General features: G+C 37.4%; 1 protein-coding gene across 4 annotated transcripts in view; it reads left to right on the top strand.

The window, feature by feature from the left end:
* Positions 1–26,601, top strand: part of CERK (ceramide kinase) — a 40,768-nt gene extending 14,167 nt beyond the window's left edge. For 2 of the 4 annotated variants that reach the window (XM_065626699.1, XM_065626703.1), the window contains exons 6-13: positions 734–879; positions 11,230–11,304; positions 13,068–13,220; positions 14,204–14,309; positions 16,991–17,061; positions 20,848–21,053; positions 22,807–23,015; positions 23,962–26,601. In XM_065626699.1, coding sequence (XP_065482771.1) covers positions 734–879; positions 11,230–11,304; positions 13,068–13,220; positions 14,204–14,309; positions 16,991–17,061; positions 20,848–21,053; positions 22,807–23,015; positions 23,962–24,061 — 1,066 coding nt within the window. In that variant the 3' untranslated portion in view covers positions 24,062–26,601. The remainder of the gene's footprint in view (positions 1–733; positions 880–11,229; positions 11,305–13,067; positions 13,221–14,203; positions 14,310–16,990; positions 17,062–20,847; positions 21,054–22,806; positions 23,016–23,961) is intronic. The other 2 variants (XM_065626700.1, XM_065626702.1) reach the window with 2 other exon arrangements.
* Positions 26,602–26,860: the final 259 nt, after the last annotated feature.

The raw sequence follows: 26,860 nt of genomic DNA, 5'->3' as shown, positions 1-26,860 counted from the left end.
ACGCTGCTGTAAAATAGTCTTTTCCTAGTATTTGCTTGGCTGTGGACTCTCTGCTGAGCCTTAACCTGCTGAGGATCTGCATAGCTGCTGCACCAGCTCTGACCTGAATTAAGTTTGCAAAACAAAGTTTTGCATCTGGCAACATTTAGAACTCTGTGTTTCATTATGAATGATTATGTAGATATACGTGACTTCTGTCAGATGGACTCTTAGCATGTTCAAAAGAGCATGCAAGCATGCACTCTTCTGGTTTTTGACTTTCATGTAACGTATATCCCTATTAAATTAATAGTGTAAAGTATACTTCTGCCTGAAGCCGCCAATATTAACTTTTTCCTTTTCAATAAAGGTACCTCACTTCCATTTTGTTTACTGAGAAAGATGTATGTGAAGTCCTGTTTTCCTTGTATGGTGGATTTCCGCTGATACTTGTCTGTCTGCACACAGCAATAGAGGCTAAAGATTTTTTTTTTTTGGTTGCATTCCAACTTTTTTCTTTTCTAATGTTACAGACATGTATGTCTAGGTGCAACTGCAGTTGTGTAACTTGATTTTTTTTTTTTTTTTTCCTTCTGTTTATTGTGAAGTTGACTGTAGGCTACTGTATTCTGTAAAAATGGAGGGGGAAAATAGAACAACTATTTTTGATTTGCCTAGTGCATGCCCTAAGTAGAACACTTGCAGTGTTGTTTATTGACTGTTAGTGTGCATTCTAATTTGTGTTTCCTGGCAGTGTTGTTTGTGTTGGTGGGGACGGCATGTTCAGTGAAGTGATGCATGGTCTCATTGGAAGAATGCAGAAGGACTCTGGCATAGACCAAAATAATCCCAAAGCACCATTAGTCCAGTGCAATATAAGGATTGGCATAATTCCTGCTGGTAAGAAAGGGTTAACTTTCAGTTTGCTTTATTCTTTTATTCTTGCAATTTCTTCTGACTCGTAACTTCTTGAATTTGGGCTTAAGTGTAAGATATGAGCAAAGACATTCCATAAAGATACCTAGATAAAGCTGTTTATATCCCAGTGTAGTTATTGATCACATGTGATTTTATTTGGAAAGGGTATACTATAGGGGAAATCAAATCTTAATGTGCAACTTCAGAATTTAATTACTTTTTTTTTTTTGTGGCTTATTGTGTGTTACTACCAGATAAGATGGTGACAGTAATAATCTTGCCCATCTGAATACATTAATGAGTGAAACTTACTAGACAGACACCTGATAAATATTTTTCCAGTTCCAAATGCTCCACAAATATAGTTAGAATTGTAACCTCCCACTGGTCTGGCAAACTCCAAATAAATGCTGAAATTTCTCCTTTAAAATTTTTTTTTTTCCTTCTGTTTCCAGTCGTCATCATAGGTACCTACAACTGAGGAACAGTCCTGATGTTCCAGACCAAGTTGCACTTTCTGACCCTTTTTAGAGCTGCTGTATCTTCACGGTTCTCAAAGTCAGCCACTTTTTCAGGCAATCCTGACTACTGTCATTGAGACACATTTGAGAGGAGTTTTTCTTGGAATTCACGTCTTTGGTCATAAACTTACTTTTTTTATTGACCACAGTCACTCTTTGGATCAATCTTGCTGTCAAATCTAGTGTCCCAGGTGTTACCTGACCCAGTTGGTCCCCAAGATTCCTTCAAAAATGGACTTACAAGATAAATCTTTCTTCCAGGGCTAGATTCAGTGTTATGACTCTTTAATAGCATCTGCAATGTTGAGGACTCTGAAAAGACAAATGAACCGTTCCGTGTTTTTTCTGTGCTTTTCTCTTTTTCTTGTCAGATGCTTGAGATTTGAATTAAAGAAGAGGGATATGAAGTAAACATTATGAGCTGCTGACTAGAACTAAAACACAGACTTTGAGAATATTTAGCACAGGTTATAAAAATACATCAAGTGAAATCATATATTTTTACTCTCAGGCTTTAGGTGACTAATTTTGTACTCATCATATCTTTGTGAAGAATGCTTCCAAACCCAAACAGCCATGTTGCTTGGAAGAAGCTTAACCCTTTCTTCTTGCAGTACAATAAGGGTCAGATATCTAGAATTTGCAATGTGAATATCCCCTTATGGTTTTGCATTCTCTTTAGGTACCACATTAAGGGTTCTGTGTAACAGACTTGCTATATTTAAGTATATTGTGACTTTATTTGTTAAAGTTTGGCATAAAAATTAATTTGTATAATGAACTTCACAAGAAGAGCATTTGAAGTGCTTTACCCTTTGTTTTCCTTATTTGGGCAAATTTCTCAGGCTGAAGGTTTTTGCTTACCTGGTTGGTTTCAGAAGTTTTTCCCTTCTGGTGATGTTAGTGACCATAAGAAGACACAATTTAAAAAGGCTGGATCTCAATATTAAGAGCTGTTTCTTTGTTCATAGGCAATTAACTATAGGCGTGTTAAAATTGGAAGATTAACCTTGCTTTTTTTGACAATTTCTTAATGCATTTTTTCCAATTGCCACCAAAAAGTATGATCTTCACTGATATTTTAGTATTGCTAACATGTCAAGTCACTTTCTTCTCTTACATCCTTTAATGTTTTGTTTGTTGTTTTGTCCACTGTAGTTGTTTACTATTTGAATGTATATTGCACGCTCCATTCCTTGAACTAATGCGAGGTACACCCTTGTAATCAGTGCTTTGATTCAAATATTTTCTCCAAGTCGTTATTCAGATCCCTCAAGTTATTTGCAATGGTGTATAAAGAAGCTGGTCTTGAAGTTCTATTAATTAGGTTTTTGGAAGTACAGAGGATAATAAATATCTTGATCTGTTTGTATTTTGTACAATATTTAAAATGATCCATTACTGAAAATATGGGGAATTGCTTACTTCCTGAAAAAGAGAGTCAAATCACTGAATAAATCTTAATGCCTTCTTAACACATGTAGCCATCACAGGGACCTTAAGTTGTGTATGAAACAGCCAAACCCATGCATCACAGGGTGATCAGGAAGGCAGCAAGAGGGGGTTTTTTTCCAGCCCTGGGTGAAGCTGTTCTCTGTTCATTTTTGCCTGATGTAATGGAGCTCTGACCATGTATTGACTCCAACAGATTCCCTAGTTCTCAGACTAGTGCGAGAACTTTGTTCTAAAATAAGTGAGATCCTTGAAGATACTTTTTTAAACTAAACTGACAGTCCTAAATACAGCAAGTCAAAAGGAATAATGAAATCTAAATCATGCATCTAGAAAGCTTCATCCATAATGCTCTTTTTAGTTCTTTATCACTAACCTTTTTCTTTAAATCCTAGGAACTCATTAATAGATATTGAAAACATACACTACCCATAGTTTAGAGATTCAGTTCTAAAGTTCAGTGTGTCCTCTGATACATGGAGACAGTTGTCTCAGTGAGGACAGGAGCCTGGGGTTAGGTGACACTGAATCAATGTTTTTTTTCCTTTTTTTATCATTTAGTTCCTAATGTCAAGCTGTGTTAACAGAAACGTGGCAGATTGTGATTCGTGGTTGTGATAAAACAGCGTCTGTATTCAAACTAACACTCAATTCACAGACTTATCTTTGCTTAGAAACTCAATTTAGTTGTACAAACCTTTGACATTGCAAATGAAAGATTTAATGTTAAAACACTCATCTATAGGACCATTTTTGAGTAATTAGTTTTGTTTCATAGGCAGAAGAATCCCATTGTACAGGCTCCTTTTTTTTTTTTAATGTTCGATGCTACTTGTAAATCATGATTTTAACTTTCTGGAGCAAGCCTTTGCTTGGCCCCGTTTTGGTTTTTGTTTTTGAGCGGATGTATCTGTTTCCAGTATATTTCCAGTCACTTTCCTGAGTGTCTTCTGGTTAAAAAATATCTTTTATTCTTATGCTTTATGGTACATTTTTATGAAATAACTTGTGTTTTTATTGACATGAATACAGGTGATTCTACTCAAAAGGCAGTTTTAACTTCTGAATTTCTCTTAGTTACAGCCATTCTTCATATCTGCCAGTGTAAACTGACTGATTGCTGTTTTAAACAGATTTGCTGTTAAGAATACTTAGAGGTTGTAGCAACCTGACAAAGTTTTGCACTGCAATGTGGTGATGACAAGTCAGTGTGCCTACAAAAACTTCTGATTAGTTATTATATTACTTCCTCCTAGTGTCATGTAGCCTTAAAAGTGCATTCAGCTGTTGTTTCACACTGTATTCAGAGTAGTATGACTCCACAGAAGTTAAAAACAGAGAATGATTTCTCTCATGACATGTGGCACTGAGGTTTTATCCAGATGTTTTAGAATTAAAATTATACCCTCTGAAGTAAGCCAAAGTAATTTGTTCTTCATACTAAACTTGGCATAGAACAGGAGTTCAAAGCTGTCAGCTGCTGTCGGAGGACTCTTTAGTGAAAGGGAATGGATTAGATTAAATATTCTTATGATCTCAGCAGGTAGAAAAAAAATCCTACTTCACTGTGCACTGTGGCATAAAATTAATGCGTTTATTCTTCTAAAAACCAAGGCCACCAGCCTACCCTGGGGATAGGGGAAAAATCTTCCAAGCACTAGGGAAGATGAAGTGTAGATAAGAAGTGTTAATTGCTGTAGTGATTTAGGCTTCTAGTGTGTCCACATCCCTCTCACTATTGTGATCAAGGTATGAATTCTGTAATGTCTAGGAATGAAGCATTCAGTATGGTTATAACCAGCATGTTGGTGTATAGCTGTAGAAGTTGAGAATCCTAAAGACCTCACAGGCTGCTCATGTGAAGGTAACATAGAAAAACGGTGGAGGATTCATTCACAAACTTAAAAAACAGATGTAAGTAAAATCATGAAGTGTGACTGGACTTTTATGCTACTATCATCTAGGCTGTAAAAGTTCTCTTAGGAAATGCGTTAAAGCATAGCATAAAAAGCTATCTAATTCTTTTTTAATGATTCCAAGTGATATGTCCACAGCCTTCTCTGTTAAAATGTTTGTACTATATAATGATCTTTGTGGTTTAGTTAGTATCTCATTTCAAGGTTCAGTATGTCCAGTTTGAAATCTGAAGTGCAACATTTTGTGTTCCTCCTTCAGCATTTTAAATCGATTATACTTCTGGAAATGACAGTCTTGGAGCTAAATACTGCATTTAATATGGTGGGTCTGCTATGAAGACAACTAAATCAAGATTACTTTTTCCTGTCATGTTAATTTCATCTCTTAGATTTGCCATTATTGTATTAATCCATTTTTGTTGTACTGTAGTACTGAACTTATGCCGAAGTGTTCATCTACCAAGAAAACTCAGACGAAATTATTTCTGAACTACTCCTTTTTAAGCTAGTCTGTCATTCTGCAGATGTTAAACTTGATTCCAGTGACATAGACAGTGGGATCAAGTGCACCCTCAGCAAGTTTGCAGATGACACCAAGCTGAATGGTGCAGTTTACACACCTGAGGGAGGGGATGCCATCCAGAGTGACCTGGACAAGCTTGAAGTGGGCCCATGTGAAGCTCATAAGGTTCAACAAGGCCAAGTGCAAAGCCCTGCAGCTGAGTTGAGGCAATGCCCAGTATCCAATACAGGCTGGGGGATGAAGAGATTGAGAGCAGCTCTGTGGAGAAGGACTTGGAGGTACTGGTGGATGAGAGATTGAACACAACCTAGCAATGTGCACTTGAAGCCCAGAAGGCCAATTGTATCTTGGGCTGCATCAAAAGGAGCATTGACCAGCAGGACAAGGGAGGTGATTCTGCCCCTCTACTCTGCTCTTGTGAAGCCCCACCTGGAGTCCTGTGTCCAACTCTGGAGCCCTCAGCACAGGAGAGACATGGAGCTGTTGGAGAGAATCCAGAGGAGGCCACGAAGATGATCAGAGGGCTGGAACAGCTCTCCTATGAGGACAGGCTGAGAGACTTGGGGTTGTTCAGCCTGGAGAAAGCTCCAGGGTGACCTTATTGTGGCCTTTCAGTACTTAAAAGGGGCCTATAAGAAAGATGGGGACAGACTTTTTAGCAGAGTCTGTTGTGACAGGACAAGGGGTAATGGTCTTAAACTAAAACAGGGGAGATTCAGGCTAGACATGAGGAAGAAATTTTTTACAATGAGGATGGTGAAGCACTGGCTCACGTTGCCCAGAGAGGTGGTAGATGCTCCGTCCCTGGGGACATTCAAGGCCAGGCTGGACGGGGCTCTGAGCAACCTGATCTAGTTGATGATGTCCCTGCTCATTGCAGGGGTTTGGACTAGATGACTTTTGAAGGTCCCTTCCAACCCAAACTTTTCTATGATTCTTGTTGACTGCATGGATTGTGACTTCACGAAAATACTACAAAAATATGGGATCCCCACTGAAGTTGTTATTCTGCCTTGTTGCTGTACTAGTTATTTCTGAGAATGTTATGTGTGCTGTGGGAGCACCTGCCCATCAAGGTTATCTCACATGGAACAGTGCTCTTGAGCGCTAAAAGTTTATCTATTTCTTTGTTAAATTCACTCTTTTCTATTGGATCAACATCTAGCTGACTGTTGCTTCTGTCATCTGCTTAGTTTAGTGTTTCCAGTTCTTAGGAATTTAGTTTTCCAACAGTAAAAGCACAAAAATGAATACTTATTGCCCAAGGCATGTGTGTTTTGGTTTAAGAAAACTTCGTTGTAAGTTAGTAGTCTAAGCATTTTTCTAGCACCTTTTTTTGGTCCATGGAATCAATGGCATGAACTCTTCCATACAACCAGAGAATCATCTGGTTTTGCTTATTACTTTGGTGATTCTGTGACCAATTTAAAACTTGTGAGGTGGTGTCTGAGCACTTCTCCACATGACTTGTCTACTCACAAATATCCAGCAATATTTGCCTGTGAAGGGAAAATCTGGTGATTTAGCTGCGTTGTGTTCTATCTAGTGCAGTCCATCACTTTGGTTTATTTAATCTTGCTTTAGCGAGTATATTTTATGGGGAGCACATACTCTTTAATATTCAAATACATATCTTGATCATTTCTCCTTGTGATTAATTAAAAGGAAGGATTTCCTTGATAAATTTTAAATCATTAAATTAATATATTTAAAAAATTAGAGTGTATAAATTTGGATAGGGAAAGACCGTAGAAGAACTTGCTTATATAACAACTATATGGCTGTGAGGTACCTCCTAATAGCAAACAGACTTTGGGGAAAATGGGTAATGAAACAGAGCTCTAGTGTGCATAATGTATGGTAAAGATTCTAAGTAATTATTTTGACAAAGACTAGTTGATGTGCCCTCTGCCCATGTCATGTTTTCAGTAGGTTCTCAATATCAAAATATCTGGTGTGAGAGCTTTCTTTAGCTGGGAGATTTCAGACATTTAGTTTGGGTTTCAGCTGTCTGCGGGTGGTGATGTGGTGCCACCAGTGTGGAGATGTGCGACCCTTGTGCAAGGCAGCTGTAGTGCTAGAGCAGCAGGTGGAAACCAAGCAGAGCGATCTGCAGCACTTGAACACTGGTGTTTGGTGTCAGTTACTCTCCTTCGGGTAAGTTTCAGTTTGATATTTAAATGTTCCTGCCTCTATTGTGGTGTCTCTTCAGGTGAGATGGTGTCGTGGTTTGATTGCAGGGTGACAATAAAATCGTGGCAGATGTATTGTTAACCCTCTCCCCCCACCTCTTCCCCCTTCAGCCCCTCCCTCTCCCCCCTTCCCACTAAGGACAGGCGATTGGGAGGGAAAGAAGGACAGAAAGAAGAGAGTTGGAAAAATTAAAAATGTTTCACTAATGCTACTAATAAGAAATAGAGAAAATAACACAAAATATACAAAACCAATCTTGAAAGTCCTGGCAGCTGCTCCGGCAGATGTGGGGCCGGCACCCGAAGTCCTGGACTGGACTCTGCAGCCGACCGGAGCTGGATTCAGTCTGTCACTCGGCCTCAGTTCGCAGGGACAACTCGCAAGGTCCTCTCCCAATGTCGACCATAAGGAAAAAGGACGAGATCCTCGTGATCCCCCACTTTTATAGGAAGTATGAAGTGAATGGGATGGAATACTTTAGTTGGTCAATTTTCAGTTCATCTCCTACTTGCACATCTCACGGGATGCATCATTATCAATGACCTTGCATTCCGTTGCTATGTCTACCAAAACAAGTACCTAACTTTCAGGAAAACTGCAGTTAGTAAGAAGACTTTAGCTGACGGGGAAATTCACTAAAAGGGAAACTTGTTTTTAACAAAACCAGGACAGATGGGCATCTAAACTCAAGTTGTAGCCAGGATGCATCTGGTCGATATGGTCAGTAGAGCCTGTAGATCTTGTGTTGCATCTGCCTGTCTTGTTTCCTAAGGCCCTTCAAATGGGGCCTGTGTGTGAGTACCTTGAATCCAGCTCAGGCTGCTGTCAGTGTTCATGGCAAGATCTCCTTGAGTGGAAGCTTTGACATAGTCTGCAGTGTTACATGTACATATGTAGCTACTTATAAGTGTCTTTACCTGAAACTTAATTACTCCCTTACATGCTGGTCTTCTCTTCTAACACACCAATGCAAAAAATAGTTTCTACACTGAAGATCTTTCTTTTTTAATGAATTTGGGCTCAGTTAAGAAGCAGTCTACTACTTTCATCATATTTGCATGTAGTTCTGTGCAGCTCATAAAAGCCTCTTTTATTTTCCTTCACTCAGGCCATTGCCCTTAAAAATCTCCAAAGAAAATCTGACAGAGTATGTGTATAATTTTTCTGTTGGTTTAACCAGAACAAACAGCATCCACCACCTAACATTAAGTAAGAGTCATACTCTATGGAAGCTTCTTGCCCAAATTGAGTGCTCTGGCAGTTCTAAGCTATTAATCAAGGGATATTAGTCAAGCTATATTTACATTCTAATGCTGCTTTCTGTATCAGATTTACACTGAGGAAATAAGCCAGATTTTGGCGGGGTTTGCATGTGTATCTACTGGGAGTGCTGTTTCATCAGTAGTAGATGTCAAGTCTATTTGAGACCCACTTAATAGTCTAGAATTCTTGCTTGGTTATGAAGTATTCAAAGTGGTTCAAATCCTTAGGCATCATGAACATTTTTGTGACCTTTAAACTAGTACCATTAGGTTCATGCTTGGTGTGGTGTTATGACCAGTTATATTCTTTTGCAATGTATGAAGGAATGATACTGGTTTTGTTGCTCCATACTACCATCTCTGAGAGAGAAAAAAAAACCTCAACGCTATTATACTATTTTAGTTGGTACTCCACTGGCACGTCTGAGAAAGCGATGATTTGACAGTTGGTAAACACTGTTGGTGTCTTCCCCAGTCTCCCATTTTAGAATCTCCGAATTAATTTCAGACTTCAGATCTAATTTTAGCCCTCCCTTGCTAGTAATGAATAGAAATGAAAATGAGTTCTGTAAAATTGCCCAACAGATAAACCAGCTTTTAATTGACTACAGAAGAGTACTGGGAGATAAGCCTCTGGTGTTAAAATGTAGCTTGTGAATTCCCTTCTTCTTCTCCCACCTATAGTATAAGACTACTTGGAAGCTCTGCTTACATCAGGGCAAATGGGATTAAGGTAATTCTAGCAGCAGAATGTAAACAAATCTTGAGAAAAGGAGAAAGATTGGATGAAATGTTGAGCTCATACATTCAGCAGTAAAAGTTAAGGTCAGATCTTTTAGTGGCTATTTTTTGTTTGTTTGTTTTTCTTTTCAAAAGTAGTGAGAATTTTCTGCCTAGCTGAAATTAATGAGTGTAGGGGGCAAAATGGAACTGAAAAAACTGGCAGTAAAGCATAGCTTCAGTATCTGAACTCAACTTAGTATTTTCTGCTATAGAACTCCACGTGTGGCTTGATAACATCATCTGTGTATCTTTGTTACGATACTGAGAGAAACTGGAGTCCCGTTGCCTGTGCAATGGCATGTGCTTGCAATGGTACGCTTAGGCCATCCTGAACTTTCGCCTTGTAGAGAGAGATCTCTCTAGTCACATTCTTTTGTTCTGCAGTTCTATTTATATTCTCTTTAATTGGCTTCCAGAGCTGCTGCTTTTTCACTGTGACAGGCTTCTGTGTAGTGTTTACTTGATAGAAGCTTCTCTCACGCCCTTCACTGGTAGGGGAGGTGGTGTCCATTTCGTGACAAGTGAGTTGGAGGGGAAGGGTTTTTCTTGGATCCTGTTGACATACCCTCACTGCTTTCAAAGTGAGAAAGAACCAAAATGGGATTTTAAATAGTGATTGCTCATTCCTCCATTTTTAGTTGTCTATTTCAATTTGATTAGACCTGAGAAATAAAGTACTCTGTATCTGATACACTACATCTAGTGTATCAGTAGCAAATCTGAGAACATATGTGGACAAAGTAAGTTTTTGTTTTCAGATATCCAGCCTTGACTTTAAAGGAATTCAATTTCAGGGAAAGGATGGAGGAAACTACAAGATAAATGTGGAGTTAGATGCTGCAACAAAAATGCTTTGGTACGTCTCGCTCTAACTTTCAAGTCCCTGCTGCAGAGTGGGATTCAGAACCCTACATTAGGCTCTTAGATTTTTTTTTTTTTTTTAAATAGGGATCAGGGAGAATTACCTGTCTATAAACAGCACCTAAAATTCTGAGCGGGTATACTGAGTAAGGAATGGACTGAAGACAGTTAGTAACAATGACAGAATATAGGTGAAACCTAAAGCTTCTCTTTCTACTTGTAGATATTTTGCTCAAAACCGTAACGGCACCTTTCTATTCACTTCGATCCCTGTCTATAAACTAATTCCTGAAAGCAAGTACTTACTGATTTTCAAATAATAGAACTAAGCAGGAGTTTCTGGTTTAAGATGCAGCTGGATAAGCAGGCGATGTTGGCAGTCTGGAATTTAGATCAGTTCCCCAAAAAGCAAGAAACCAGTCCTTTCATGAGATATCAATGAGTAAGAAATCTTGAGCAAAGGAGGATCATCGCATGCCTGCCTTCTCTTCCATCGTTAATTGGTGTAAAAGCTGTAATGTAATCCTGAATGTTTTCATGTGAATTAACTTGTTTCCCTTCACTAACTACTATATATTTATCGCTTATATAGTGAAAGTTTTTGTACTTTGTATGGAGAGAAATAAATTCTGCTCATTGCAGGGGAGGAGGAATGCTACAATTTAAATAACAATATTTGTATCCTTATATTTACTTTATTTCATAAAATAGAAAGGGGTGGGCCAAAGGAACGTAAGGCTTTTATTTGCAGGACCATGCCAGTAATACTTGTTTTGAAAAGATATAAATTAATCTCTTTTTTTTTTTTTTTTATTTTTCAGGATCAACAGATTGCATATGCTATTCAACTGTTGGCATTTCTGATCCAGTAACATCAGCTCTTCATATTATTGTAGGTGGGTGGTCATAGTTTGCTCTTTTGTTATGAAAATGATTAAAATAGCCCAATATAATAATTCCATTTAGTTCTTTCTATATGTTTGTAAAATATAATTTAAACATAATGATTGAGTTGAAATATGAAGTTTTTGTCTGGGATTTAAGTCTCTGGTTGAAATCTAGGAGGTTAAAATTGTTTACTGTAATTCATTGTTTTCAAGGGATCATAATGTTTTGAAATTTTGTATCTGGTGCTTAAGTTCTCATGCATTCAGGCATGCTTTTGAAAATAGCAGTAAAATACAATAAGCAGTGTAAGTTGTTGGACCATATATCTCTCTCTCAGAGACAGCTATGACAAGTGCATGTACACCTGAATAGCAGTGTTTTGTAGTACTTGCCCAGTTGTCCTGTGCGATTCAGTGCTTGCATGCCCAGTTAGAAGTATGGCTTCTGCTTGACTGGAATTAGCTGATAATTCCTCTTTTTTACCATCTATAAGTCATCTATTTGAGGAGAAACTAGGGAAGAAAATTACTCTTCAACAGATGCTTTTTGATATGTTGTCATCAGTAGGGATGATGGCATTGCCACTTCTCTAAGTCCTCTGGTAATGGAGTCCCTGAACTGCATGGGGGCTGAAGGAGACAGCTTGGCATATTCAGTGCATTGTGATTTTGTGATGTCCATCCTATCTTGCCACACGCCAAAGAATCAGTCACCCAGTTCTTAATACTGAATTTGGAAAATTGTGCAAGATGCTCCTCAGTTATAATGATGTTGTATAAGCATAAAAGATAGAATTTCCAAGGGACAATTATTGCACTATGACTTGTTCCTGAGAGCTTAACATTTTCGGTTTTAGGAGCTCGTGTTGCAGAGGTTTACACATGTGCTTCTTGCTTGCTAACCTTTGGTTAAATCTGCTCATCATGTGTAGAGTTTAGGCCATTGGACTAGGATTAAAGAGAGAGATGAATTTAGTACATCACAGTATTTTAGCTGGATTATTAAATGTGCATATATACACATGTGTTTAGATTTTTAAGAGTGTTTCTCACGTAAGGGGGTCTTCACAGTAGTCTGTGGTGGAAGGATGAGAGACAATGGGCATAAAGTGAAACAGAAGAAAAAAGAAAAAAAAAAAAAAAAGGCAAACCAGACGAAAAACCAAACAAGCAAGGAAAGAACACCACCACCCCAAACCTCCCCAAACCTACAGCTGTTCCAAAGCTTACACTATGGGGACATCAGAGAGGTGGTGTACTCTCTGTTCTTCTGGATTTTCAGGTCATGACTGAATAAGCTCTGAATAACTTGATCTGATGTCATAGCTGAACTTACTTTGGGAAATTTGATGAGAAATGTCCTAAGGCCCCTTTCACCTTGAATTATCCTCTGGTAGTATGACATACACTCATATAGGATTAAGTAGTATCTGGCAGATGTACAGATACTACATTGATCTATTCTATAATATCCCCTCCTACTGCTACACGGTACATGAGTGTAAATTCTTCATTATGTATTTTTAGCATACCTACTTTTCTTCTCAGGTAATACTTAATGCTTTTTAAATATTAAATGAAATTAGTATTAAAGAAAAATTCCTTTCTGCATGTATATGAAATATACATGGATATATGACATATATTATGACATAAATGCAACATACTTTTATTTTTATTTTTAAAGATTCTGTAATGGTAAAGGCACTATCAAGTTTGCAGCTGCAAATAAAATAAGCCCTAAAAGAACCTTACTCTTCTAATCTTCATAGGTGACTGTCAGCCTCTGGATGTCTCTTCAGTACATCATAACAACACATTTTTGAAGTACTCTGTATCATTGCTGGGTTACGGTTTTTATGGTGATATATTAAAAGATAGTGAAAAGAAACGGTGGATGGGTCCAATGAGATATGACTACTCAGGTAATTATGTAATTATTAAATTATTTTGTCAGTATGTAGATGTATTGGAGCAGTTGATATACTCTCTCCAAACCAAGCTGCTCTGACGCTTTTGAACATAAGAGGCACACCGAATCTGATTTTTAAACTCCTTGTGGTACCAAGTACAGTGGATCACATTATGTAAAGCTCCATAACTTGGGGGATAATATAACAAGCTTATTAAAGTTGTGTTGAATTTGACTATATAGCACAGTTAACAAATTAACTGATAATTAATATTTTAATTTTATGAGCTTTATAAAGAGCTAAAAAGTTTATATTTAATTGTTATAAATTATGTTGAAAGCAACCCTAATTCAAATTTGTTTAATAAGGTTTTTTTATTACTAAAATTGCTAGTGCTGTTCTGTTAATAGAAATGTGTCGTGTTATGTCAACTAGTTTTAGCTGCCTAAAAAGTAATATTTTTTTCCGTGATAGTAATTTTTACTTTCTTTTCAGTCAGAGATAGGCACTCCTCACTCCTGGACATTCGACTGATGGAATGAATTGTTAATTTTCTCCTTTTTCCAGCACTGATTATAGAAAGCGCTGAGTGGTTTATTTTAGTTAGCTAATATTCGGACAAATGCTATGTTACTGGAAGGTATTTTTTGCCACCTTTGATTTGTTTTGTGTTGGGGAAAGAAAATACAAAAGCAGAGTGCTGTAGACTAATATTAAGATTCAGGACTGACATACAGCTAAAATTTTTAGTTGTCTCTTAAAGATGTCAAGCAAAGTAATGGCACTATTGCAAATGTTACAGTCGGAGGGGGTTATTTCCTTGTCCTTTACTGACTAAAATATCGTAACACAAAGAGCTGTGAGCGTGAGGAGAGCAACTATGGTTTTGCAGTCCTTAGAGAAGGAAGGAGAGGAACAGTCAAGGAGTGTATGCAGAGCTGCTTGCAGTGTGGATTTATAATGACTTAATACTGCTTAATACTTTGTTTATGTAGGCTTCAAGACCTTTCTTTCTCACCATTACTATGAAGGAACAATTTCTTTTCAACCAGCAAAACACACAGTGGGATCTCCACGAGATAAAGATAGCTGCAGAACAGGGTAGGCTAATGTTTATCTCCAGATATTTGACATGAACTATTTGAAAAGGCCTGTACATAAACTGAAGTCACAGAAATGTTTGTTTTAACATCAGAACACTTACTCTGAAGGAGATGAGCTTTTTAAAAAGTTTATTTACTCATTAAAAAGAACATCTCATTTTATCAGGTGTAATAAAATTTTGTGAGCTTATGTCTCCTCTCCCCCAGTTTTAAATGAAACAAAATATAACAGCACAGTACCCAGTTACAAGGTGCTGAAGGTACTATGCTGTGTTACTGCTGATACATGAAAAGTCTGGATTCCTCATAACTTCTACAAATGGGAGTAATTATTCAAAAAATCTCAAATGTTCACATTGTAATTGGATCTAGTAATGTTAGCAATTATTTTAGTGCCATGACAACAGCTGGCATGGCTTGTCCTGAGGATAGGTCCTTTCAGGAACCAACCTATTTAGTCCTTTTCTATAGATTATAACTATGCTATACAAATTCTGTGATATTCTTCACTTATTTCTTCAATCAGAGGGCCTACCTTAATCTCCCAGTGTTCCTTCTTTTCTCTTTGCTTTCACCTGCTTGAAGTTATGCATCAGTATTTATTATTATTCTTCTTTATATATGAAGCTGTCAGAGATATAGTAGTTGTCACAGCAGGATACAGAGGAGCCAGAAACTTTGGCCAGGAACTACATGGAATTTATTGAGGCTCTGCTGTAATACTGCTGTGACATGCTACAGATCACGGTCTTCAGCACTAGTTGGAGCAACTATCCTGATCCATCAGAAGCCTTGATGCAGGCAAAGCTCCAGAGGCAGAAAGCTGTCATCCAGGTTTCAGTCAGGGAGGAAAGAGTGCCTGGAGCCTCACGGGGGATTTTATACATCCTGATAATTGCTGGAAGGGCAATAGGGCTGGGCACAAGCAGTTCAGGAGAATCATGGAGTGTGGTGATGATAGTGATCATGCAGTTGATTGACAAGTTGACGAGCAAAAATGCTCTGCTGGTTTTGTTACTGAAAAGGAAAATGAAGGATGTGACGGTTGAGGGCAGTCTTGGCAGCAGTGACTGTGAGCTTACAGTGTTTAAAATCCTGAGAGAAGTGAGAAGGCAAAAATTAGAATTGCGACCATGAACTTTAAGAGAGCAGATTTTGGTTTATTCTGGAATCTTGGCAAGATCCCCTGAGAGACTTCCCTGGAGGACAGAGGCCCAGGAGACTTGGTTGGAACCTCCTCAGAGCACAAGAATGGTCCATTCTGATATACAGGAGCTTTGAATAAGCATGGTAGAAAGCCAACATGGATGAGCAAGGATAAGTAGAGAAGGTGGAAGTTGAATGGATTACTTTGGAGGAATACAGAGACATTGCCTAACTGTTCAGGGATGGAACCGAGAAAACCAAAACTCCGAGCTGAAATCAGTGAGAGATGTGAAAGGTGTTACTTCTTACGAAGGGGTTAAATAGGTATGCCAATCATAGCCAAAGGAACTGTGCTCCTGCTGCTTAGTGGTATGGGGAACCCAGTGATAAAAGATAAGGAAAAGGCTGGGACATGCCTACTTTTCCCCAGTTTTCACTGATGCAGTCTGCTCCTAGGCCTTACAGGTCCCCAGGCTCGTGTGTAAGGGGGAAGCACTGGATGCAACATACCTTGACTTTAGCAAGGCCTCTGGTACTGTTTCTTGTAGTATTCTTAAAACCAAATTGATTAGATATAAACAAGATAAGTGGATAGTGGAAAACCAGCTAGACTACCTAGAAAGGTTGTACCAAGTCCAGCTGGTGACCAATTACTAGTGGTGTCCCTCAGGGATCAATACTGGGGCTAATACTTTGCGACATGTTTTATTAATGGCTGGGATGGTGGCAGAGAGCGCACTCACAGCAGTTTTATAGATGATACCAGATTGTGAGGAGTGGGTTACATGTTGAAAGTCAGGGCTGCTGTTCAGAGAGACCTTGGCTGGCTGAAGAAATGGCTGATAGGAACCTCCTGAAGTTTAGGAGAGGCGAATGTCATGTATGTGGGGTGGAGTAGTCCCATGCAACAGTACTGACTGGACACTGACTGGCTAGAAGGCAGCTCTGCCAAAAAGAACTTTGGGATCCTGATGGACAACAGCTGTACCTAAGTCAGCAGTGTGTCCTTGAGGAAAGAAGGCCAACCGTGTATTGGGCTTTCTATGCAAAAGAGAAGCCAACAGGTCAAGAGAAGCGAAGTCCTCTGTACTTAGCACTTCTGAGATGAAGGACTGGCACCAGTATGTCAATGTCTTTCACTGTTTCAGCAGTCAAATACAGGAACAGGTTGCCCAGAGGTCTTTTGGACTCTACCCTTGCAGATATTCAAAACTTGACTGAACAAGACTCCAGACATCCTGATTCTATAAGACCTGCTTTGAGCAGAGACTTGGACCACATTAGAGGTCCCTTCCAACCCATGTGAACTTATGGCTCTGTGATGCTGTGATTTCTGACATCCAGTCATTGTCAGCACTGTGCAGAAGTACCTGTGCTGCCTGCAGGGCTGTCATGATTCCTGCCTCATCAGGGCTGTCAGTGCTGTGCTGCATCTTGTGGTGGTGGAAGGTCCTGTAATGATTGGGTAAAACAAAAATATTAAAGTGAATAATGGTTTGGTTTTCAGGAACTGAGTGGCATTTTTGTTTTCAGGTGTTACATTTGCAAGAAAAGTGAGCAACAGCTGGCAGAACAGCAGAAGAAATGTGGATTAAAATATGAAGGTAATTTGTCATAAAAAGTAAGATGGTGTAGTATTATACAAAATATTCGTTTTCAGAATATATCAGTTTAAGTTTGTGGGGTTTTTTAAAAGTTACTAGATAATTTATTGTTTCTTTAAGGCAAATACATGTAAATAGGTGAAAAATACGTAAGATGTCTCCACCCAAACCTCAGAAAATTCTGATAAAATTATAGTAATTACTTGTATATTTCAATGTGTTGGGTTTCTTTGAGAAAGATATATTCTGTGAGCTAGGACTCTGTGGTTTTTGCATGAGAAGGACTTAACTGATAAGCTGTGAGGTGGTATAGAAGGGAACAGTTCATAAAGATAACTTTCACAATAGATCAGGATTAAAAATCTGTGTGTGTTAGGACAAAAGTCACCCTGTGTAAAGATGTTTATTAAATAAATATGAGGCAGCAAACTTGGACAACTTATAACCTGTCTAGTGGACTTCAGTATTTCTGTACAATACCCCACTAATACTCGCTATAAATGATATAATAAATGAGATTTTTCTCCTCTTTCTCAAGTTAAGCTCTCCTTTTACTCTCTCTCTTCCCCATTCCAACCCCTGAGCACACTTCCATGGAGTGTTTTTTTTTATGGGCATAACTTTTCCTTCCTTTGGTTAAAACAACTGTTAATATCCTGGATTCTGTGCAGTCATCCTCTTAGTTGTATCTCTTTATGTCAAATGGCCACATCCCAATGGGAAGCACTGCTATTGATTGACTGGTGGCCTTGCTGGAGTAAGATATGCAGATTCAGTTGGCCGAGTTTTCCCTCTGGTCTCAGTTCATGGTCTTGGAGAAAACCCTCTTAAACATCAGGCAGCCTTCAGCCTTCCTGGGGTGCCTGCTTCTGGGTGTTTCTGCTTGTGCTCCTTTTTTTTTTTCTTCTTCTTGTAGATCCCAGTGCATAAAACCATAATTTTCTTGACACAAATATTGATCCTTATGCCCTAGATTATCTTATAATTACAGTTATTTTGCACAGTATCTCTGCCAGTTTCTAGACATTTGTTAGCAAAAGGAGTATCATACTATAGAGGTTCATTGGTAGCATAAAGACCGTGTATAGATTTCTATGCCAACTTCAGTTCCTGTTACACATGCCTATACCCAGTGCTTTCATCCCAGATACTGCTTTCTGATCTTTGATACTATCAACGGATGGCCAGATTGGAGTATTTCTTGAGTTGTTTTAATTTATGCCCAGATTCAGCTAAAGAAGTGCTTGCATTGACTGTGGCTGAACATATTTATTTGTATTGTGCCGTAGTCTGTGTGCATGTACTCAGTAAACTTTGAGTGTCGGTACTTTACACTGATTCTAGCGACTTGCAGTGTATATATACATACAACAGACAGTTGAAATGAATGCTGTTTATGCTCTCCCTGCTTCTGGTTGCTCTGTATGAAAGACATTTTGGGCAAATAATTTGTGTTATTACAGTGATACACCCTGCAGAATGGTTATGAAAACAGTTGGTCATTTAAAATGTGATGAAGACCCTGACTTTGTTCTTGTTAGGACAATGAAGCTTTTTTTGAGTAACATGGTGAAATTTATACTGAATAGTACTTTTCCACCAGGTGAAAACAGTCTGTAATAGTAACATATATAAGCATTCTACCTTAAGTAATTCAAGGCTTATTACAGTGAACTTATGTCAAAAGTTAACACACATCTACACACACTATAGACTAAATTATTAATGCTTCTCAGATAAACAACAGAAAGATTTAGCAGTAAAGGGTGTTGGTTTTATTTTGTTGTTTATGTACTGGAAGATGCTTGGTTTTCTTTAAATAAGCACTTGTATAGTTCTGGACACAGATATTTCCAGTTCCAGGTGTTTATGTTCTGTTCAGGTACCTTCATCTCAGAGCAGGGCCTCATCATTTCCCTCCAGCCTGAACAAAGTCATTCTGCAGTTTGACGTTTAAGTCTTTCTCATATCTCTTAAGATACACATTTTGAATTTGATTATTTATTTCTGTAATGTCCTGTTAGAAAGCAACATAAAAAGATCAGCTGTAGAGCAAGCAATACTAAAACCACTCTGGCAAATGACGTGAAAATGTTGAATTTAAGAGCTGTGTTTTTTCTTATTGTTACTGTTTTATTTATCAGGAGATAGAGAGGATAGTGTGGATGGAAAAAATAATAATTTTTAAGTTCTCCTTTAGGTCTTTTGTCACATTATAGTCCTATTCGATTTTTCTTGGATTTCTGTTTTTCTTGGTTCTGTTACTAAAGAGTGGATAGTAAGTTCCAATGAATAAAAATTCAAGGAAGCTAGAAAAGTTCAAAGAGCAAAGAAGAACTACAGAATACTTTCCAAATACCTTTTTCTTCTTTTTTTCTTTTTTTTCCTGATGTATAAAGCTTGGAAGAGGTAAATTCAAAATTAATGCATCATGGACTTCAGGTCCAAAATTACCTGGACAATTGTAATAATGATTCTCTAAAGTAAATGCGAAGTTCTTAGAACTAAGATAGTAAAGGGTATCAGAATTTCAGGCATATATGTCCCCTATAGTCCCATCGAAGAAGCACCTTGAAAATAACTAAATTTAAGCCAAATTTGGGGAACTGGATAATATTAGATTTCGAAGTCTATACCAGTTAATATGCCTTAATATCTCTATCTTGCTGTGGTTTGATGATCAAACTTTAACAAGCTTGTATAAAGAAACTTTATCAATTTTTGTTCATTCCTTAATTTTACTACTTTTATCAACAGTGGTATTTCACTCCTGAACTCCAGTCTTACAACCATGTGTATCTCCGTAGACTATTCTGCAATCTTAATTTCTGTGAGGTTGTTCATTTGAAATGTCTGAGTTCACTAATATTGGGAGGAGAAAAGGAGCGTTATGGCTACTTTATGGCTTTTTCTTATTATAGTCAGGAAGGTGATCATGTGTAATCAAAAAATGCAAAGGCATTTATCTATTTTTCTCCATGTTCAAGAAAATACAGTTTAGATGAGAACTCTATGCGGTGCCTGCCAGTGTTTCTGTTCCAGAAAATTCCTCTGCCTGTTGGTTGTATTTATGCCATCACACATTTAAGCTCATTCTATGTCTAATCTCTAACAGACAGATTTTTCGTTGTTGAAAGCAGACTTTTGTACTATTTTCCAGAAATCTCTGAAAATTCACACACAGGAAAGTTCAACTCTGTTAATATTGTTAATCTTCAGACATTTGGGGTTGCAGTGGGAACAGACTCCTGATCTGCTGCCCGCTGGTCCTTGCTGAACCCTGAGTCATCTCTTCCCTTTTTGTCTTTTTTTTCAAATATAAATTGTGGCATTAAGGCAGAAGAGGAATATTGGTTTGAAAACCAAATACTAATGTCTTTACATCATTCTTCAAGGTTAACATGTTGAAGACCAAGAATGAAATTCAAAGTTTAAAATCTCCCTGAACTTTCACACTTCAGGAGTTGTAACTTGCCTCTGCCTTTTCCCTGCCTAAGGCTTTGTGGGTTTACCCAAATAGCATCAATCCTGAATTTTACATATGTATGTCAGAAATGGTGAGCACTTTTAGCAGATAATCAGTCTGTGAAGAGAGAAAACAACTTTCTTTGTTAGGATATGAAAAATAGATTTTTTTTTTAAATGCAGTTTATTTTAGATATTTATTGACAGTGCCTGAATATGCCCAATAAAAACTTTTTAGTTGCCAAGAATGATTGCTTTTTAGTGTTCTTGTGAGTAGATCAAATAATAACCTATCTCCACACCTTTATTGATCTGTTTCAGAAGATGAAGAAGGATGGAAGGTTATTAAAGGGAAATTTCTAGCCATCAATGCAGTAAATATGAGCTGTGCCTGTCCACGAAGTCCAAAAGGTCTTTCACCAGCAGCTCATTTGGCAGATGGTTCAGCTGACCTCATTCTAGTTCGTAAATGCTCCAGATTTGATTTTCTACGGTATCTTGTCAGACATACAAACCAAGATGATCAGGTGTGTATTCCCTTTGACAATGAATTCTCCAGAGTGCATCTAAGTTGTACATATTGATATTCTTATATGACAAAAAGAACATCTACAAAGCAGTTCTGTTTTTTTTTTTAATTTGTGGGGAGATTGTTTGTTTGTTTGTGTTTTGTGTTTGTTTGGTTTTGGTTTTTAAGTTTTTACATTCTGAGTAATAAAATCTCAGCATGTGTGCCATTAAAAAAAAAAAAGACTTAGCTAAGTCATGTCTTCGGCCATAGCATTCTAACAAAATTGCACTTTTGCTAATTGAATTCTGTTTCATAACATTTTCTATATATTTGTTTTTTGGACAATATTCAAAGTGATTTTATCAGAGCTGTGCTCCCATGTATTTGTCAGGAAAAACTGCTTATGGCAGTATACTGCAGCTGAGGTAGAAGATGTAGTGAAGAACAATAAATCACTTTTTGTCAACTGTATAAAAATGCGGTTTATAAGAAAGTTGCCAGAACTGCAGTTTGATTGTAGACTGAAGGCTTTTAGCAGAATGGTTATATATATATTTTAGCAGAATGGTTATATATATATATGACCAGGATATGAGCTTTATACATTCAGCTTCAAAATTATTCCTTGCATATGTTGTAGCTGTCAGGATAAACTATGAGGGAAGATTCACGTCTGCTTTGGATTGGAGTATCTGTTGAAACCAGAGCTATGGCTGTGAATACACACATTTAACACTTGCCACAACCTGATATTATTAACATGTTCTGGAAATTATCTGAACAATGGGCTAATGTCATATCTAGTTATAGAACCAATAATAAATCTCACTTGTTTATGATGCTATCCTTCCTCCTCTGTAGAAGAATTACTGTAGATTCTCTTTCCTGTATTTCCTGATTACTATTCCCTGAGACAGTGTGTGTGCCTATATTTCTCCTTCCTGCTATTCTCAGTCTCCTTCCCTTCACCCCTTCTCACTCACGCTCACTGTTCTCTTGATAATTTTGATTATTTGAAGCCTTCCTTAGCTACCTTTCAAATTGGCTTCAACATTTATCAAGAGACTACATTCTGCTGAGATTTGAGACATGAGAGCATTCATGGGTGGCTCCGTGCAGTTGGCAATGAAGCTGTTTGGACTGACACACTGCTTAGTGAGCCTCCTCATACCTGTGAGCCACTGCTCCAGTGTGGAGTTTGGCACCTTTATTTTTTATTTTGTTGGAATGTAGTGATATTGCCCTCTACTCTTATTTTTGTATATACCCAGCTCTGTAATGTGATAATACTGCCATGGAATTCTCACCTTCAGGGAATTGTTCCAAATGGAGAAGCAGAAAGCTTTCAAAAAAGCCCATGTGTCTTAAGGACTGTAGTTGAACAGGTCCTGAGGATGGTACAAAGATCCAATCCAAACCTTTTTGACTTTGATTCCATGTTATAATAGTTTTTATAGGGTATTCGTAATAGTTTTTGTATCCCATTTACTCATAATCTCAGAACGTGTTACGTAATTATCTATGAAGTGGCAGTATTGCAGCTAGTTGAAGGGGACCATTGAAAAGTTAAGTTCCATTTTTGCTTTATTGTTTCTGACTCGTGCAGTTTTTTAAAAACAAAACTCACTCTATACCTCAGGTAACCTTCTCTAGAAAATTGGAACAGACAGACTTTCTTGAATACAAAATGCTGCATGCTGAGTTGCTTTACACATTAAATGTATTTAACTAATTGTAATTGCCTGTTTTGATTATGTTTTTCTTTGTAGTTTGACTTCTCATTTGTAGATGTTTATCGGGTGAAGAGTTTTCAATTTACATCTAAGCTTTCGGACGACAACGAGAGCAGTGTCACAGACATAGGAAAGAAACGTTTTGGCCAGTTCTGCAGAGATCATCCAGCCTGTTGCTGTAATATTCCTAATAGCACCTGGAATTGTGATGGAGAAACTCTGGACAGTTCAGCCATCGAAGTGAGGTAAGCATCGTTATTTCTCTCCATGTACCAGAAAATATATTAAGCTTTTTCACTGATTTTTAAAGATGCTCATAAAGACATCCCCAAAAGATGCCTCCACATAGCAAATTTGAGTCTTCTGATAATAAATTTTAAATTTTTTTGTTAATTTTGAGTCCTTTCCAGAGAATACTGTAACCATGTATATTGTAAACGATCACTCTGACTGAGGTAGATGGATGGCCCCACCTTTGAAGTCCTACTTACTTCTTAGGTACTGATATTATGTGCTTGAAGTATTGAAAGTAAAGGTGGTGTTGGGAGGATTCTTTTTTAAGTGAGTGAAGTACCTCATTACTCTGAGCAATAGCTTTTCCTCTTAAATTTAAGCTTAATTAAGCATCTTTGTCTTAAAGAAATACTGAGTATGTCCCATAGTTTGTGTTTTTGACACACAGCACAGTCTTATCTCCAGTCTTGGCATATGGAGAAAGAGGTTTGCAGTTGTGTGAATAATCAAATTAGAACCGAATAGAGGTTTGTGAAATTTGAAGGGCTTTTTGCGTGCCCCCCCCCCCCGCCCCTTTTTTTTTTTTTTGGTTGATGGTTTTTATTTCTTGTTTTTAAAACAAAGGCAACCAGAAACACAATAGAAAATATTTCCATACAAGTGCCTTCCGTTAAGACATACTCACTTAGCAGTCCAAAGCGATTTTTATAAATATTGTATGTCATCAGTTGCGTAACATCTAAGTGCCCCATAGTGTGGAAAAGAGCAGTAACAGGAGTGATGGATGCGTGAAAGTATCCGGGATTCTTTGCAGGGGAAGATTGTATCAAGGTTGAGAACACAGTTTCTGCGGTTTGGAGCAAGGAACTTTGTTCAACTGATTGAAATTCATGGATTATTAGAATTAAATGTGTAGAAGTAATTTATTCCTTATTAATTGATTCCCATATTTTTCAGGGTTCACTGCCAGCTAATGAAACTATTTGCAAGGGGAATCGAGGAAAACTGTAAAGATGAAGCTGCCTGCAGCCAGAGTAGTGTTCAACAATTACTATAGACATTGTTCCTCCAATGGGGAGAAGAAAAAAAAAAAAGCTCAAGGAAATTGAGTACATATGCATTTTAGTCAAATTGACAAGTATTTTAAAATTTTAGATTTTTTTTAATGGCTTCAGTATAATTTTAGACATCTTATTGCATTGTGTATTTTTTTAAAAAAACATTGTAGTCATTAAAATATATCTTGGAGCAGTGTAATCTAAGTTATATTAGAAGACAGTATTGCTGTATGTGTATATGTATTCAGAATGACTGATTTCTCTGTGCTTTTCTAGAGAGCTAATTTAGCAGGTGTTACTATAATATCTAAATGTTATAAAACATTGGACTTCCCATTGTCATCAAACCAAGATATCAAGACAAGGTATTTTCAGTGTCTGAGAAGGTGATATCTCCTGGGAGTGTTACGTAGTTGCATGTGGCTTAAATGCTGGACAACAGTGTTGTCATTTGCATTTTTTTTTTTTTTTAGTAAAATCCTTCATTTTGTAATTCTAACTATTCCTTGCAACTTATCAATGCAATTCAAACACACATTCCTGGCTTTAAGTAATAACAATAAGAGTTTAGAAATACTTTGAAAAATAAAAGCACATCTGTATACAGATCATACCTTATCCTGTATATTCTCTTACAAAGGCTTCCTTGCATGATGCTTTTTGGGATTATAAAGGGTTTTATGACTGTTGGGGTGATACCAAATACCACACACAGAAACAGAAATGTCTTGCAAGCAACTTGCAGGGATGCTTATAATACCAGGAAGGCTCAGGCAAAGGAAAATATAAATATCTTCTGAAACACCAGCAACTTTAAAGTTCTTAAAATACCTAAAATTAACATATGAAAAGCTTCCCTCTTCAGTACACAATTCTTTGCAGATTCCACTACATGTGTTAAAACGTCTTTGCAAAATAAGATGTCGGAATATTAAGTTTAAAAATATGGTTTGATGATTGACAGTTTTTTGAATAATGTTTATTTAACTAAATATGAAACAAGATTTATTTTGTGAAGTCAAGGGAAGAAACTGGCATCTGATAAATCACAAATTCACTGTGCTGATTTGTTTTTATAGCAAAAAAACTTCAGACTATCGTGTATAACTGTGGAATGATTATTTGTGTATGGATTTGCGTGTTGTGACACTCAACGTTCTCTGTTTAGGCTTGGGGCTAAGTTTTGCTTTTCTCGTACCCGTTTATGCCTGTTTGAGGATGAGAAGTTAGCCCCTGCTCTCTTCTGTCTTTTCTTAAGCGTGCAGTTCTCTTTAAAACTCATTGTATCGGAGGGGCTTTTGTGTCTGAACAGCTGATGGTTCTCTGTTCATGCACATGTATGGGCATTTCTGTCATTCAGCTTGTATTAATTTCACATCTCATATTTGCTCTATATAAGCCATGGTGATTGGCCAGTTTATTACTGAAGCACTTAAAAATTGTTATATATGGCTGATTTTTTTTGTTTAAATTATTTACATTCCAGTTTTGTGTAATATCGAAGTGGTGTGCTGTATCTTTGCTACAAAGTGTTATTCATACTGCTCTATATGACAAAAAGCACTTGCAAATTATATTTGCTTAAAGTACAGTCATAAAAAGTTTAGGATCTGTTCTGGTTATATAGTATTTCAGGGAAATACTTGAATACTTTTCCAAAAGTACTGCTTTTACTTTCCATATTAATTCAATGAAGAGTTGATTGATCCAATTTGTAACATAAGTGTTATGTATACTGTATTTTTAAAGCCATATTTAATAAGTGCAATAGTACCTTTGACCTAAGAACCTCATTGAAAATGAGATTATGCAGTTCTACAAAGGCAAGTATTTTTTGAACGTGTCATTTGTGTAAGAAGTTCTACAGTTATTTTGGTCTGTCAATGAGTATTGTGAGACAACCCAGGCTTCAAGGTACTGTAAATCTTGTGCAGGATCCGATGATGCAGCCTCAGCTCACCAGCAGCTGAGGGCATTTCTGAGGCATTACAGCTGTCCAGATCACATTCTCATAAATGAGAACAGGAGTAAATACTGACCAGCTCTTTCCATTAGCTTACTGGCAAGTCCCGAGAGCCTTACTTAAAAAATGGAGGCTTAATCTAGTTATGGATGTATATTGAAATGCTTTCAATATTTTTAATATCTGAAACTGAGTGCTTGGTGTTTCCAAAGAAAGCCTCAGTGAATGCCCCCTTTCCAACAAACGAGCCACTGGAAAAGGAGAAAAGATCATTCTGTAGTATGGTAATGAAGCGTGGAGAAAATAACAAAGGTGTTGCAACATAACAGGATAGAAAAGCTGCATAGTTGCATTTGAAGAATTCTTTTTGTAGCATATTATAGTAGCAAAGCACCATATGTGAGTTGTATGATGTCCAGTTTATTTTTAAGAAGAGAGCTGCATAAGTAATGTCTGCTTATGTTTTAATTCTAGGGGTTTTTTTCTCTGGATGTAATGTATAGGAGAACCAAGTTCGATTTTTCTTTTTTTCCCAATCTTGCTGGCTTCAAGATTAGAAAATGTGTTCTATGACGCTAGGGCATTTCACTGAAAAAATAAAATTACATTGTACAACATTACAGTGGTTTTCTTCTTTTCACAACTTGATTTGAAAAAATCTATTGTCAGATTTCTACCAAAGGTAATTGGCTCAGTGTGATCAATGTGGACAGATTGAATCGGGTGAAGTAGTCCATAAGCTTCCATTTGCGTTGACCGCGAATTTGTAGCAAGTGTGAGTGTGGACAAATACTGAGGGTTGAAGGAAAGCAACTCATGAAGCTGGACTTCCACT

This window comes from Caloenas nicobarica, chromosome 1 (assembly GCF_036013445.1).
Source record: "Caloenas nicobarica isolate bCalNic1 chromosome 1, bCalNic1.hap1, whole genome shotgun sequence".
NCBI classification, from domain to species: Eukaryota; Metazoa; Chordata; class Aves; order Columbiformes; family Columbidae; genus Caloenas; species Caloenas nicobarica.
The sequence above is the reverse complement of the archived record's forward strand: the minus strand, read 5'-3'. Positions and strand labels throughout refer to the sequence as shown.